The sequence below is a fragment of the Embiotoca jacksoni genome, unplaced genomic scaffold (assembly GCF_022577435.1).
Source record: "Embiotoca jacksoni isolate LCO1_2020_lvr unplaced genomic scaffold, fEmbJac1.0.p SCAF_17, whole genome shotgun sequence".
Lineage (NCBI taxonomy): Eukaryota > Metazoa > Chordata > Actinopteri > Embiotocidae > Embiotoca > Embiotoca jacksoni.
The window spans coordinates 4,676,077-4,690,946 of record NW_027185307.1 but is presented as its reverse complement, the minus strand read 5'-3'; the positions used below and the strand labels follow the sequence as shown (position 1 = coordinate 4,690,946).

Here is a 14,870-nt window from a genome sequence, read left to right as displayed (position 1 = left end):
TCACAATTAACTTAATGGATGAATCACAAAGAGGCCTGCATGCTCAGCAGAGCCGCGTCTCTGCATCCACCAGAACTATGGAGCGAGAGAGAGGGAGACAAAAAGTGAAAGAGTGAATGAAAGAGAGCATAGTAAGGAGAGACGTTTAGGTAATTAGATATTGTACAACCCCGTTGTTATGATGTTAAGTTTGAGAATTTCAGACTGATTATATAAAATTGTGAGTTAAAGGGCAAATCCAAATCAATTTGGTGAGGAGGTGGATGTGGACCCTGCACAATTAGAGGGTGTTTTTTCATTGTGACATCACCGTGAGTATCTGACCTGCTGACTGCTTCCTTCACGTCCGATCTAACTGTTCATCAGGGCCAGTTCTGCTCCAAAGACGAACATGATGACAGTGAAGGGGCCAAAGAGAGAATCGTAACAGTCACTGTCTAATAAGGCAACTTGAGGAACTCATCAGAAGCATAAGGACCATTTCACACCAAGTGCAAAGTTTTCACGTGCCATGTTAGCACATTTACGTACAAAATGTTTGTGGTGTTACAGAGGAAACAAAAAACGTATTAATGCACACGGCGACTAAAAGTTGGTAAAATAATTGTATGATTTACAACAGTAGCTTTTTGTTGTGCTGAACGCTCTATGATATGTACATCAGGACTTCACTCAATGTTTGACAAGCTGCAGCAAAGACAACTCGAACAGAGACGGTTGTGGAGTTCAGAGTGTGTTCACAGGTTTCCCTTCTTTCTGCTGCAACTCTTGTCTGGAAAAATGAATACAAATATTTGCAGCCGACTTGATGAGTGCGAGTTTTACTCCCTTGGGACGTATTAGTTCTTCGCTGGTCTCAAGACAGAGAAGAGTTATCGGCTCTGACCGAAGCTGTGAGGACGCAAACAGGATGGTGGAAGAGGTGCGCTGCATTTGCCCAAATTTAGCCAGCTTCTTCTAAACTTCTTCAGGCTGCCCTTTGCTCTGTGCCCACAGGACAAACACAAAACCATCAGCCCGGACATTTCTGACTGCTCACTGCCACAAATGCAACCTTTTAGTCCTGATTGTTTACTTTCATGCATTCGCAGAAAAAAAAAAAAAACACTATGCCCTATAATCCTACTGTTGTCCACACCATGGTCAGGCCTAAATTATAGACGTTGGACATTATGGGCAGCAGCTGCTCCCTGTGGGTCCTTCGGACACCTCTCCGCAGCAACAGACTCACACTCGCTTCCCGTTATTGTATGGATGATTTCGGTTCCCTCACTGCTGTGGAATCAGTCGCGATGGCAAATTCAGCCGCCGTTTCCATGATGAATGAAAAGTGTTTTTACCTAATACAAGTGAGAGGTTATTATGGCTCGATTTCCTGCTATAAATCTAAACGTGCAGCCTGTTTTGCTTCAAAGCCTGCAGGGAGTGATCTTAATTAAATATAATGATAGAAAACCGAGCCGCCGTCGCAACAATATTGTGGTGATGCTGTTGAAATATCATATTTAAAGAGCCACTTTAAATGAAACCTCTTTTAAATTGGAAGAGTATTTATAAAAGTGACCTCCTATTGACCCAAAAAAACCAACACTGAAGGCACGGCACCTTCTCTATTTAGATCCAGTCACTTTGAAACACACAATAACTAGTGTGCACCCTTAAACCATGAACTAAAATTGAGCCACTATATTACTGCAAGAATATATTCGACATAATTAACACCTTCGATATTGCGCAACAATACACAATATCACACGTTGTAAAATTGTGTTTCAGATGTTCTCAGGAGCCAAATCACTTAGGCCAAACAGCATCAGGTCCCGTAATGGAATAACACCAGCTCGGTGATTAAGCTGACCGGGGCGGGTGTAAATCACATTATGGTTTCGGGGAATGTGATCCAACGTCGGGCTCGGGAGAGGCCGGAGCAGGAAGCGTCCGCGACAATGTGTGTTGTGAGGGAGAGAAAGCGAGAATTCCTCCAAGCCACATTATTACGTCGCGCAGCTCTGCAGAACATGCAGCGGGCAGAGACCCAAAAATGGCTTAGGTGTGTTCTCCTTCCCCGTCGGGGTGTGGTCAGAGGAGCGCGCCGGCCTGGAGCCAAGATGGTGGTCAGGGTGAAAACCACACAGTGAAAATAGAGGCGGCCGGGACCAGGACATGTCCAGCACAGATCAACGAGGGGCAGGGCACACAACAAAGCGGCGCAAGGACAGATGGAGGTCTCTGACAGGCCATCGAGTTCTGGTGCCGTGGAGTGTTTATGTGCTGCAGGACAAGGAGGGGAGTCAACACAAAACAGGAATCACAAGAAAGGCACACCAGGGAAAATTAGGGGGGAAAAGGTTTGTGATGCAACCAAAAGCAGCAGCATTTATGTTTGGTGAGGTTACAGAAGCCCTTTTCCAAATGTGCCTGACCAGCTGACGAGGCCCAGGGAATGCTGGGAATGGCAGCCATCAAACGACGCAGACACCCAGGATGTCGAGGGGTGGAGGAAAAAAACGAGAATGTAAAAGAACCGCTGGGGCCCAAAGGCTGAGACAGACGGGTGGTTGTTGATGTCTGGGATCACGTCGGAAGCGCACGGACATGAGAGGCATGTCACAATGAGAGAGCAACACTGACCAGGATAGAAGAGGAAGCCGTTCGCAGACACCGAGCCTAGACTGGCTGAAAATACTTATGGCCAAGAGCAGGGTAATTGTGGCTGGTTTTGGTGTGCTTACAACTTCAAGGTTGTGGGTTGGATTCCCACAGGCAAGTACCTCAGAAGCATGTACGGCATTGGCTTGACTTGTGGTGGGGAGTCTGCTTTGATACAAGAAGTAGTTGGAAGTTCAGGGATTACCAAACAAGGTCGACACAATAGAATTCTAATCACAAAATATGTTCACATAAAATGTTTATGCCGAAGTTTACACCTTCATTTAAAACCGAGAGTCGAGGAGAGTTCCTGAGTTTCTGGGAACATCTGATCTGATCTGCAGGTGTTGAGCCTCGGGACATCGTGATGAAGGTTTTTTGCAGCTGATCCAGATCCGAGTTATTTAATATTGGATTTTCTGCCGACACTGAGTCCTGATCGAGTACTTATATTTTACTAGATATTATAGTTTTACAAATCAAAGTTCATTAAAGTTATTATAATCAATCCAATGTATATGTTTGGAAATTGACTAGGTTCCTTAGTTCCTTAATGTTTTTTTTAATTGATATTTTTTTACAAAATAAAGTAAACAAAAATATCTCAATCAGAATTGCAATTAGTGCAGGGCCTGGTTTTAATGTTTTTTTTTTTTTTTAACAAAATAAAAGCTGTCTTTATAAATAGCTCCTATCAATTCCGCTTAGTGCAGCATTGGAGTGAGAACACACTCAAAATGACTCTTAGAGTCACTTTGAATCAGTGTTAAAACTTAACATTTAACGTCACAACAACTACAAATCAAAGTTACCCGAGTGAACTCACTGGATTTGGTTGGGTGTTTATTTTTTTAGGTGCCATATCAAATTAGTGGTATTAAATGAAACTCTGTCACCACCGCCTCACAGTTTTGTTTATTTCCACACAGCAAGCATTTTAGCTGCATATATGCCACACGCCAGAGTACGCTCTCTGTTTATGACACCGGTGCGAAAGCTGACGTAAAACACAGGATTGGGGCTAAATCCAGCTCAGTGTAGCCCATACCGAGTTAAAAAAAAAAAGTGCCTTCAACCGTCGTGATCCTTGAGATCTGCTCGGGACGTCACTATTTGCTGCCCACGGTGGGGGCCATTTTTTTTTTTTTTTTTATAATTTGCCAACTTCTCAAACCCATATTTCCAACCTCTGGAAGCTGCTGAAAATGATCTGCAAATCATTTGTCAAGACGACCGAGTTTACTTACAAGGGGCTCCTTGTTTTTGACCAGCCGTATAATTTTCACAGAATCCTCGTCGTCATCGAGGTCTTCCGGCAGTGGAGGTAGTTCGGGGTCGTAACTCTTCTGGGCAACCGTGTCGTGGACGGACAGAAGGCTCTAGAAGAAGGAGAAAACGGAGGGATTGATGAGAGGAAAGGAACAACAGGCCATGGTTATCAGTCAAAGCATAAAGGCCTCAACCTTCCGTCTGCCCAATTAGCAAAATAAAGTGCACCAATGCATTCGATTACGAGTTCAATCTATCATTTGTTTCTCTGAGCGGGACAGAGAAAATGCAGACTGCTGGGAGGATGGTTATGAATTGGGGTGTCTGCCTCCAGTGCAGGGTGATGGATTTGAAGGCTTTCAGGGCCAGAACTTGTAGCTGCATGCGTTAATTGTCATTAGGCCCAATGCTCTCCCTCCATACATCTCCCTGATTAAAGGCAACTCGCACTCGCCCTGGACCATTGCTCACCGGGAGCTGCGAGTGGAACGGTGGGAGGGCAACGTTGGCCACCGTTTTCCGAGGCCATGCTTTCCAGGGCAACGTGGTGAACACTCAGGAGAAGTGATGTTCGGCGCTGCTTCGGGCGGCAAGCTCAAAGTAATGAAGTTCTCAGCCGCCTCAGATATTTCACACGTTCACGAGCACACATAAAAAAGAGACGGGACGCAGACAAGAATGATGCCATTGAGACATTCATTTTTCAAACTATTTAACGGCTGTGTGTCCGGACCAAGATGTAGCTGGACGCGTGCTGCTTTTTCCGTGGTTGAGGAGGGGAGAGAAAAGTGAGAAAAACATCTTCCACCCCATGTGCCAGACAAAATCGGAGAGAGGGAGGGATATGGTGAGAAGAGGAGCCGTGTGTTTTATGACATGGGAGCATGCTGCAGTACAGCGTTCAAGATGTTGCTAACTGGGAGCAGATGGGAGGAGGAGACAACCTGAGCTGTGTCCGGGATCCACCAGGGACAAGCTGACCAGCACGCACACACACACACACACACACACACACACACACACACACACACAGTGTATCTTATATACAACGTGAGGACTTATTCTCTTCGTCCTGGCTGAAACTTTAAAGGATGATTCCACTTAATTACAACTAAAAGTATTTCCTTTGTAGTTTTAGTCATCATTTCTATCCATATTAACAACACTGTACTCACGGGGCACCCCAGTTGCCTCGGGTTTGAGGGTACCGATCATTGACCGCGAAGTCCCATGTTTGAGTCAGACTCGTGACCTTTTAATGGGTGTCACTCTTTCTGCAAGTTATCGATCTTCACTTTGCTGTCCAACTGTTAATAAAATCACAAACTGGATCCAAAATCTTACATTCTGACCACAAAGTTAATTGCTGAGAACCAGGAATGTGGCAACATCACGAAAGAGAAGTCCACCGGGGAAAGAAACTCGACGAGCCAGACAATAATGCAGGTTTTAAACAAAGCTCCAAGTCGGTCGAACTTGTTTAACAAGACCCACATATTCACACAGTGAATGCGGGTCTGGTAAAACCAGACTAACAAGCAGTGGACAAATCACAAAGTAAGATCCCATTTATATTAAATCAGAATTTTTCTTTAGCTCATCAAACCTAATGCCTAATTTCAACTCTTACCCTCAACCCAATATTAAAACGAATTCTTAAAATTGCAGACCAGAACAAAAACAATTGACAAATTGACTCGAATTCCCAGAAGAACAAACATTTGATTCCATATTTTTCCCTTTTACGTCTTTCCACCCTGAAATGTTTCTTTTGGTCCTCTTGTCCAAATTTCCTTTAAATGCCTTTAAGCCTCTCTCCTCTTCTTCAGTTTTATCTTCCCCGCATCAGTTTGTTCACTTCTCAGAACAGGACTAACAACGCGTTCCTGGCTTTCATCTGCTCCACACATAAACACATTTTGCATTGTATTGTATGTCTGGGGATGCTGTCATTATGGTATTGAAATACTCTCTTGGAACGCTACAAACCAAAACTGTTTGCAGATGAAGACAATAAAAGCAAAAGGGATGGGAACGGGATCCCGAACGTGTGCTCGATGTAACATATAAATTACTTCAGTTGCACTGGTACAAGGCACGGATGGAGATTTCAGAGTTGCAGTTTCCTTTACTATGATGTGATCGGTTAGTAATATCCACAAAGGCCCGTGAACATACAGTATATAACTTTATAAGCTGTGGTCCGTCTAAAGATAAACAAAATATCACCTCCCTATTTATTTACAGAAGAAAGCTTATGACTTTGTGGCCACCATCTTGTTTTTTTGTTTTCTTCATCTTCTTTTTAACCGTTTTTCTCCCACAAGTGGAAAAAAAACAACCCACTGTTTTAATTTGGGTAAGCGTTCTGAAAACGTCCTTTGGTGAAAGCCAGCTTGCGGTGACAGCAAATCTGGAGAAAAGGGAAATATTTTGTTTTAGTTTGAGGTTGGATACATGTGGTGTCGTGGCTCTCTTTATGGTGTTCGACTGTCAGTCACAGCACCTGATCTAGAACGCAAAAACATGAGGGCCAGGCGTCCATCAGCCTCTCAGCAGGGTCCGATGAGCATGCGGGCCGGCTGCCCGAGAAGAAGGAGTTCACTGCTTTGTTGATGCTGTCCATCATTAGTCCTCCAAATAACCACTTTGATAGTTGATTAAGAACTTTTTGGGAGGTTTTTGAAATCCTATACATACGATTTTTGTTAGTATTTGAATGTCATTTATCTGATTTCAAACAAACGCAATTAAATCCAACTCAAACAACTCAAAATTAAGCTAAAACAATAACCGAGTGTTAAACATTTGGTGAATGTAGATGTGAGAGTTTACTGCCTTTTTAATGTTGAAATTATTACCAATCAACAATTTGATTTGATCAGAATAAACTCGGCTGTTGCAGTGTTCAAAGTTGAGAGAATGACCTTAGAAAAACTTGACTTTGGTCTGTCATTGCTCAACCTTTCCCCCACTAATCTGCCAGTTGCCGTTTCCTCTGAACTCCATCCATCAGGCCTAATATCCTGACCTTGAGTGTTCTCTCATCGATGGCACTTCCTTAAATCTGGCATTGCTCCCCCTCTGCCACATCCTCCCCCACGGCCGTGCCTAACAACCCGTAACAGAGCTACGGCTAATTCCTTGTAAAAACGTTGTAGGAAGCAGCAATAACAGCTGCATGCTAATAGTTAGCACATGGTACATGCCCTGGCTGGTGACCGCTGACATGGACTACAACTACACAGGTACAAATGTTTCTCTTACACACACACACACACACACAGACACACACACACACACACACACACACACACACAAGGTCTTGTTATGCCTCAGTGTCGGTGGATTAGCCGCCTAATCAAATCTGGAGTTGTATTCTTGTAAAGACCCTACAGCTGAAGCCTGAATAGCAGAGGAGAACGAAGGAGAGGCGAAAAGAAAGATGAAGGGAAGCAAAACCATCCTTGTTTTCCAGGCATCCCCTTCTTTCTCAGTTCGTGTGTTTGTGTTCATTAAGGCATAATAGGGATCCTAGAAAAACAGATCACTGAGCTTGACTAAATAAACCTGCCCGTGCATTCCTGGCATTGGCCTCTCATTAAAGCCCCCGGCCCTGTCACCGGCCCGCTCGTTTTTCAGCTGCCGGCGCTGGATTGGTGCAAGGTAACTGTTTTCCCCAGGCGGGAGGGACCCTGCCGTGCGCGCTCGGCCTCGGAGGCGCTGCTGTAGGCCAGCTGGGATACGACTTTCACGCCCACCCTTCTCCGAGCCTTGAACCTTAGCACGCACCGCCTCGAGTCAAATACATTCTGCAAGCGTGCATACACAAACCTACGTCCATATACGCCGGTGGAAACAGCCGGCCATCATAATTGGCACTTTCATCACTGTCAATATTAGTCTTGCTGAGGGGGGCTAATATGGGTGAAAGTTGTTTTTTCATGTGCAAATCGTAAAAGAGAAAGTTTGAGGCAGAGAGAAAGTAAGAGAAAGAGAGAGGGGAGTTTTAAAGAGCCTGATTTATATCCCCACCCTAGGAATGGATCATTTCAGCCATAATTAAGAGTGATACAGTTACTATCGTACAGAGACGCCATTCAAAGGCAGCAGCCATCTGCTTGTGTTTTACACCACCAGCCCTGTGATTTACACTGGGCCTGGCTGGTACGGTATCAAGTGCCCTGGAGGACAGATGGAGACAGAAAGAGACAGAAAGAGAGCAACGTTTTAATGCTCCGTTTCTGAAGCACACATGCTGCTCACAGCTCGAGACACTATGTCAGGAAAATGCCGTCGAAGCTCGCCCTCCAAAACCAAGATGCTGGAATTGATCTATTGTTGACTGAATGTTCCAGATGAAGCCAGCAGGAGTGTTTAGTCTGGCCATGTCAGGCCCATGTGCTTATAAACGCCGTGAACCAACACGCAGGAGTAGAGTTTGTGAAGTTGGGGGGCAGCAAGTCTGTGGAAGAGTGTGAACACACACACACACATGTCAAACACCAAACAACACTTGCCCTAAAAAACAGATATACTGCGTTACTACTCTAAAGGGTCGACTGAAGGGAAGAACCTTTGACATAAGAGGCCTTTTTCTTTTAAAAGGACGAGAACTATAGAAGATCCAGAATAGGGGGATGCAGCTGTCTTTGAACAAAGCACTCACTGCTGCTTGGTGCACCTTTAATGCCTCGATGAGCAGGTTCCAGTACTTTTTGGATTTCTTCTACTGAGTGTTTCTGTTGCTTCTCCCTGCTGTGAAGTTTCTGAAAAGTCATTGGTTGGAGTCCTTTTTCAGACATAAAATGCCATTTGCTACGCAGGTTGTCTGACTTGGATTGTGCTGCTGGGCTTTCTGCCAATCTGCACCGGCCGGCAGTAGAGGAAGCAGTAGCCGAATATTTTCCATTGTTTGGTGTGGGATTGTTTGGCTGACCTCTTTCTGCACCGGAGCTGAGGTCGGCTCAGCGGCGTCCCGAGGTGTTGGGAGAGCAGAGCGACAGCAGTGATTTTAAAAGAGAGCAAATGGAGTGAAAACAGGTAAATATTGATGAGGCTCTTCCTGAGCAGACAAAAGTGAAGCTGGTGAAATGGCTTTGTTTTCTCCTGACAGAAGTAATGTTTGCTTTACAAATAGACATCACAAGTTCTTGGGATATTTGATTTTTAAACCACTAATTCTTCCTAATGGAAGAGATTTCCCATCCAGAAATTGAATTTGGTAAATTGAAATAAATCTGATCTAGTAAGATTATAATAATTGGACTTAAAAAGCATATACAAACCAGACTGACAAGCAATGTACTGCTTCAACTTTGTTCCACCTGGAGCCGCATCCATTGATACCATAGAGCACTGACACATCTTTAAGGACACTCACGGCAGCAGGATTCGACCACTGGAAGTCACCAAGTAGAAGATATTCAGCTCTTTAGTTGCTCTTTGATCTCAGTGAGGATAAATTCAAAGGTGAACTCAATACCAAACTGCCTTCTGTGATGAGCACAGAAAAGACGAAGAGCGTCTTCAGAGTGACTTTAACTCCATCAAACCTTCCTTGTAATAGTATACGCTGCTGTGCAGTACGTTGGCCTTACATCCTCAAACCTTCCGTAACATGTGGATCTGTAACTGAAACTGGACTTCCTGGATTATACTTTATTGTCTCTCGACTGCCTGAAGCCATACGCCTCCACTGACACCGGTATTTGGTATTTATTTGAACATATAGCTGGTTTCGGTCTGAACGCCCACTGATCCAAGCTGCATGATCAGCTGGTGTTGGTGGACAGGCTCTGTAGAGAGGGCTGGGGGGGGGGGGGGGGGGGGGGGGGGGTAATTATATTAGCTCAGAGGGGATTGGATGATTTTTATATGGATGAATTGATGCTGAGAACCTTGTGTGTGTGTGTGTGTGTGTGTGTGTGTGTGTGTGTGTGTGTGTGTGTGTGTGTGTGTGTGTGTGTGTGTGTGTGTGTGTGCGTGCACCTGGACCCCTCAGTCCCATCTCCCGCCTTCACCTCTCCTTCACCTCATCAGCTGAACTCGCTGAGCTTCCTGATCGATGACTTTCACAAGCTCCGTGTTTTGATGGATTGACCTCTGCCATGCCAAATACCTCCAGTGTAAGAGTAATTAAAATAATAAACCCGGGATTTTCTGACACAGGCATGCTTCATGGCGAGCGCACTGATCATTTGCCGGCAAATTTCACTTTGGGGCTGACAAAGACAGAGGAGCTCACCGAGTCCCTGTGTAGCAAAGTAGGAGAGCAGAGTCGTGATAGATTCCAACGATTCCTCTTCAGGATCGTGGCTGTGTGTGTTAGTGATGAGTGTACCCACGGTGTGTGTTAGTGATGAGTGTACCCACTGTGTGTGTTAGTGATAAGTGTACCCACTGTGTGTGTTAGTGATAAGTGTACCCACTGTGTGTGTTAGTGATGAGTGTACCCACTGTGTGTGTTAGTGATGAGTGTATCCACGGTGTGTGTGTTAGTGATGAGTGTATCCACGGTGTGTGTGTTAGTGATGAGTGTATCCACGGTGTGTGTTAGTGATGAGTGTATCCACGGTGTGTGTTAGTGATGAGTGTACCCACTGTGTGTGTTAGTGATGAGTGTACCCACTGTGTGTGTTAGTGATGAGTGTACCCACTGTGTGTGTTAGTGATGAGTGTATCCACGGTGTGTGTGTTAGTGATGAGTGTATCCACGGTGTGTGTTAGTGATGAGTGTATCCACGGTGTGTGTTAGTGATGAGTGTACCCACTGTGTGTGTTAGTGATGAGTGTACCCACTGTGTGTGTTAGTGATGAGTGTATCCACGGTGTGTGTGTTAGTGATGAGTGTATCCACGGTGTGTGTGTTAGTGATGAGTGTATCCACGGTGTGTGTTAGTGATGAGTGTATCCACGGTGTGTGTTAGTGATGAGTGTATCCACGGTGTGTGTTAGTGATGAGTGTATCCACTGTGTGTGTTAGTGATGAGTGTACCCACTGTGTGTGTTAGTGATGAGTGTACCCACTGTGTGTGTTAGTGATGAGTGTACCCACTGTGTGTGTTAGTGATGAGTGTACCCACTGTGTGTGTTAGTGATGAGTGTACCCACTGTGTGTGTGTTAGTGATGAGTGTACCCACTGTGTGTGTTAGTGATGAGTGTATCCACTGTGTGTGTTAGTGATGAGTGTATCCACTGTGTGTGTGTTAGTGATGAGTGTACCCACGGTGTGTGTTAGTGATGAGTGTACCCACGGTGTGTGTTAGTGATGAGTGTACCCACTGTGTGTGTTAGTGATGAGTGTATCCACTGTGTGTGTGTTAGTGATGAGTGTATCCACTGTGTGTGTGTTAGTGATGAGTGTACCCACTGTGTGTGTGTTAGTGATAAGTGTATCCACTGTGTGTGTGTTAGTGATGAGTGTACCCACTGTGTGTGTTAGTGATGAGTGTATCCACTGTGTGTGTGTTAGTGATGAGTGTACCCACGGTGTGTGTTAGTGATGAGTGTACCCACGGTGTGTGTTAGTGATGAGTGTACCCACTGTGTGTGTTAGTGATGAGTGTACCCACTGTGTGTGTGTTAGTGATGAGTGTATCCACTGTGTGTGTGTTAGTGATGAGTGTACCCACTGTGTGTGTTAGTGATGAGTGTACCCACGGTGTGTGTTAGTGATGAGTGTACCCACTGTGTGTGTTAGTGATGAGTGTACCCACTGTGTGTGTTAGTGATGAGTGTACCCACTGTGTGTGTTAGTGATGAGTGTATCCACTGTGTGTTAGTGATAAGTGTATCCACGGTGTGTGTTAGTGATGAGTGTATCCACTGTGTGTGTGTTAGTGATGAGTGTACCCACTGTGTGTGTGTTAGTGATGAGTGTATCCACTGTGTGTGTGTTAGTGATGAGTGTACCCACTGTGTGTGTTAGTGATGAGTGTACCCACGGTGTGTGTTAGTGATGAGTGTACCCACTGTGTGTGTTAGTGATGAGTGTACCCACTGTGTGTGTTAGTGATGAGTGTACCCACTGTGTGTGTGTTAGTGATGAGTGTATCCACTGTGTGTTAGTGATAAGTGTATCCACGGTGTGTGTTAGTGATGAGTGTATCCACTGTGTGTGTGTTAGTGATGAGTGTACCCACTGTGTGTGTGTTAGTGATAAGTGTACCCACTGTGTGTGTTAGTGATAAGTGTACCCACTGTGTGTGTTAGTGATGAGTGTACCCACTGTGTGTGTGTTAGTGATAAGTGTATCCACGGTGTGTGTTAGTGATGAGTGTACCCACTGTGTGTGTTAGTGATAAGTGTACCCACTGTGTGTGTTAGTGATAAGTGTACCCACTGTGTGTGTTAGTGATGAGTGTATCCACTGTGTGTGTGTTAGTGATGAGTGTATCCACTGTGTGTGTGTTAGTGATGAGTGTACCCACTGTGTGTGTTAGTGATGAGTGTACCCACTGTGTGTGTTAGTGATAAGTGTACCCACTGTGTGTGTTAGTGATAAGTGTACCCACTGTGTGTGTTAGTGATGAGTGTATCCACTGTGTGTGTGTTAGTGATGAGTGTATCCACTGTGTGTGTATGTGTTTCCGAAGCCCATTTTCTCAGGCTCTCCTACAGTCTGTATCTGCACCTCTCCTGTACCTATCAGTCTTTCTACAGAAAACGCATTGTTTGTATTTCTTTTAACAGATGAATGTAGCGGCAGGATTTAAGAAATGAACCATCATCACTAGTACATACATTCAAACATCCACTTCTGAGCCGGACTCCTCCGGGAGCTCCTGCTGTTTGACACCGAGAGGTATTGAGTATTTGTATGTAGTGGAAGTGTCTGTGTGTGTATTATGGTGGGGGAGCTGTTGTTTCTGGCAGAGCCCAAATAAGCATGACGACAGCGCATTAAGAAAGGAGCCCGTCCAAGTCTCCTTCCATCCCGACGTCATGAAGGCAGCTCTGTCTGGCTCAAACACCTGGAGGGCCTGATGGATGGCCAGAGTCATGCATTAGAAAATAAAATGTGTAAATTTATTTTGTAGCTGTCTGCGACAGGCTAACGAGGCCAGCGGCTGCAGCCAGGAAGACGAGAGAAGGCCAAGATGTAACAGCTGGATTATTTTGTGTACACAATGATAATCGCAGAGATTTAATTTAGATTATACAAGTCCAGACAATGCTTAGTCCTCCACTAAGAAGATAATGTGGTGGTTGATAATAATTCACTGAATATAAAATAAAAAAACAGTCCTGCCAGGAAATTGTTGTCTTGCGAGCATTTAACTTAAATTGAAGCAATGTCTGCAATATTTGAAGGAGTTTTGCAAAATTTGCGCGATTTTTCCGCAAAACAAATCTTCAACCAGCTCTGCTGAAAGCGTTACGGCATAAAGTTGCCTTTCAAACTCACTTCATTAACAAAAATAACTCTGTTCCATCTCTACCCACCATCAAAAACTGCAAAAATGAGAAAACTAAAGTAACAGGGTTTGTGGGAATATATTACATTAGTTTTCTATTCAATTTCAGTTGTTTTTTGGCGGTAGGCCTATGTGTTGAATTAATATCAACTATAAAGCATCAAAGATCTTATTTTTACAACAGATGTAGCTTTTGTATTTTATATTACAGTCACCGATCGTCTGTATGTAAAAATACGTCACTTTTATCCATTTGTTGAAACTTTGAGCCCTGTGGTTCAAAGTTACGAACAAGTTTAAAACATTAAGATTAGAAGTAAAACATTTTTGTGATATGCATCATGGTTATGATCATGGGAGTGACATGTTACTCTTCATCAGGTAATTATCCAAGCAATTTCTGAAATATTTGAGGGAGCTTTGCTAATTCCTGTAATTTTACCATGAAAAGCTCACTCAAAAATCCGCAAATTACATCGTAACCTTTGAGAAAATTCGCTGCAAAATCAAGCATTTCTGACAACAAAAATAAGAACTGAAATAAAGACCAGGATCAAACTCACCTTCACGTGCGGTTTTGTCAGTAGTTTCAGAAGCTCTTTGATCTCTCCGTTGGCCGATTTCCCTTCCAGCTCCTCAAACAACTAAAAAAAAAAAAAAAAAAAAAAAAAAAAGACAACATAGAGCATTCAGACAAAAGCATTCACCATACAGTTTATCAAAAAAAAATGTAACATACAATTTCTCCAGGAAGAAGGGTCAACAGCAGTTCTGCCATAAATACAAACAGAGTAGGTCTGATTTATTATGGTATGCATGCAGTTGCCATGTTTACAGTCTCTCGTTCACTGCGACAGAAAGAAATAGTCCTGCCAAGCAGAAGGGTTGCAGGGGAGGCGCCTTCACCACATGTGTTTCACTGATAAGGAGTAGATAAGGTGGTTTAATGTTGTACTCAGTGTTAACAACCTCCCCAGGAAGCAGAACTTGAAGAAGGAAGCACAGACACTAAAGTGGCGGTAATGAGGGAAGGATAAATCACTGCTCTTTTACTTTCCCTACCCAGATTAGTCCTGCAGGTCCAGGGATTGAACAACCACAGCGGCCCAAAGGTTATCGAGAACTCCTCTAATTTAGGGTCGGCAATGAGGCCCTAAAATAATATCACGATATTTCAGGGTACTTCTGTGATATCAACGGTCTTGACATGAAAAAAAAAAAATAAGTGTAACAAAATAATTATTATAGTTTTATTTCAACATACAGTAAATGTACAGTTTGCCTTCAAATATTCAGTAAAAACGATCATATTAACATCCAGTTGTTGTATATCTGATCTCCAGTAACCAAACCACTTCCAATATATGGAACTAAATCCTCCACAGTATGTAACGTCACAGTATGACATCATTACATCAACTACAGGAATATTGCTATTGTAACAATATGTATTGTATTTTTTGGTCTTATGACCATTGTAATGATACAATATGGTTCACAACTCAGATTATATTCAATCTCCACCTTAACTG

The 14,870-nt window shown here is 43.8% G+C and overlaps 1 protein-coding gene across 4 annotated transcripts in view; it reads right to left on the bottom strand.

Annotated features, from left to right (window-relative positions):
• The window catches only part of mpp7a (MAGUK p55 scaffold protein 7a), a 144,385-nt gene that overhangs the window by 58,628 nt on the left and 70,887 nt on the right, over positions 1-14,870 (bottom strand). For all 4 annotated transcript variants that reach the window (XM_069151315.1, XM_069151316.1, XM_069151319.1 and 1 more), the window contains 2 exons: positions 13,902-13,982; positions 3,897-4,028 (listed from right to left, as the gene is read on the bottom strand). In XM_069151315.1, the coding sequence (XP_069007416.1) occupies positions 3,897-4,028; positions 13,902-13,982 (213 nt within the window). The remainder of the gene's footprint in view (positions 1-3,896; positions 4,029-13,901; positions 13,983-14,870) is intronic.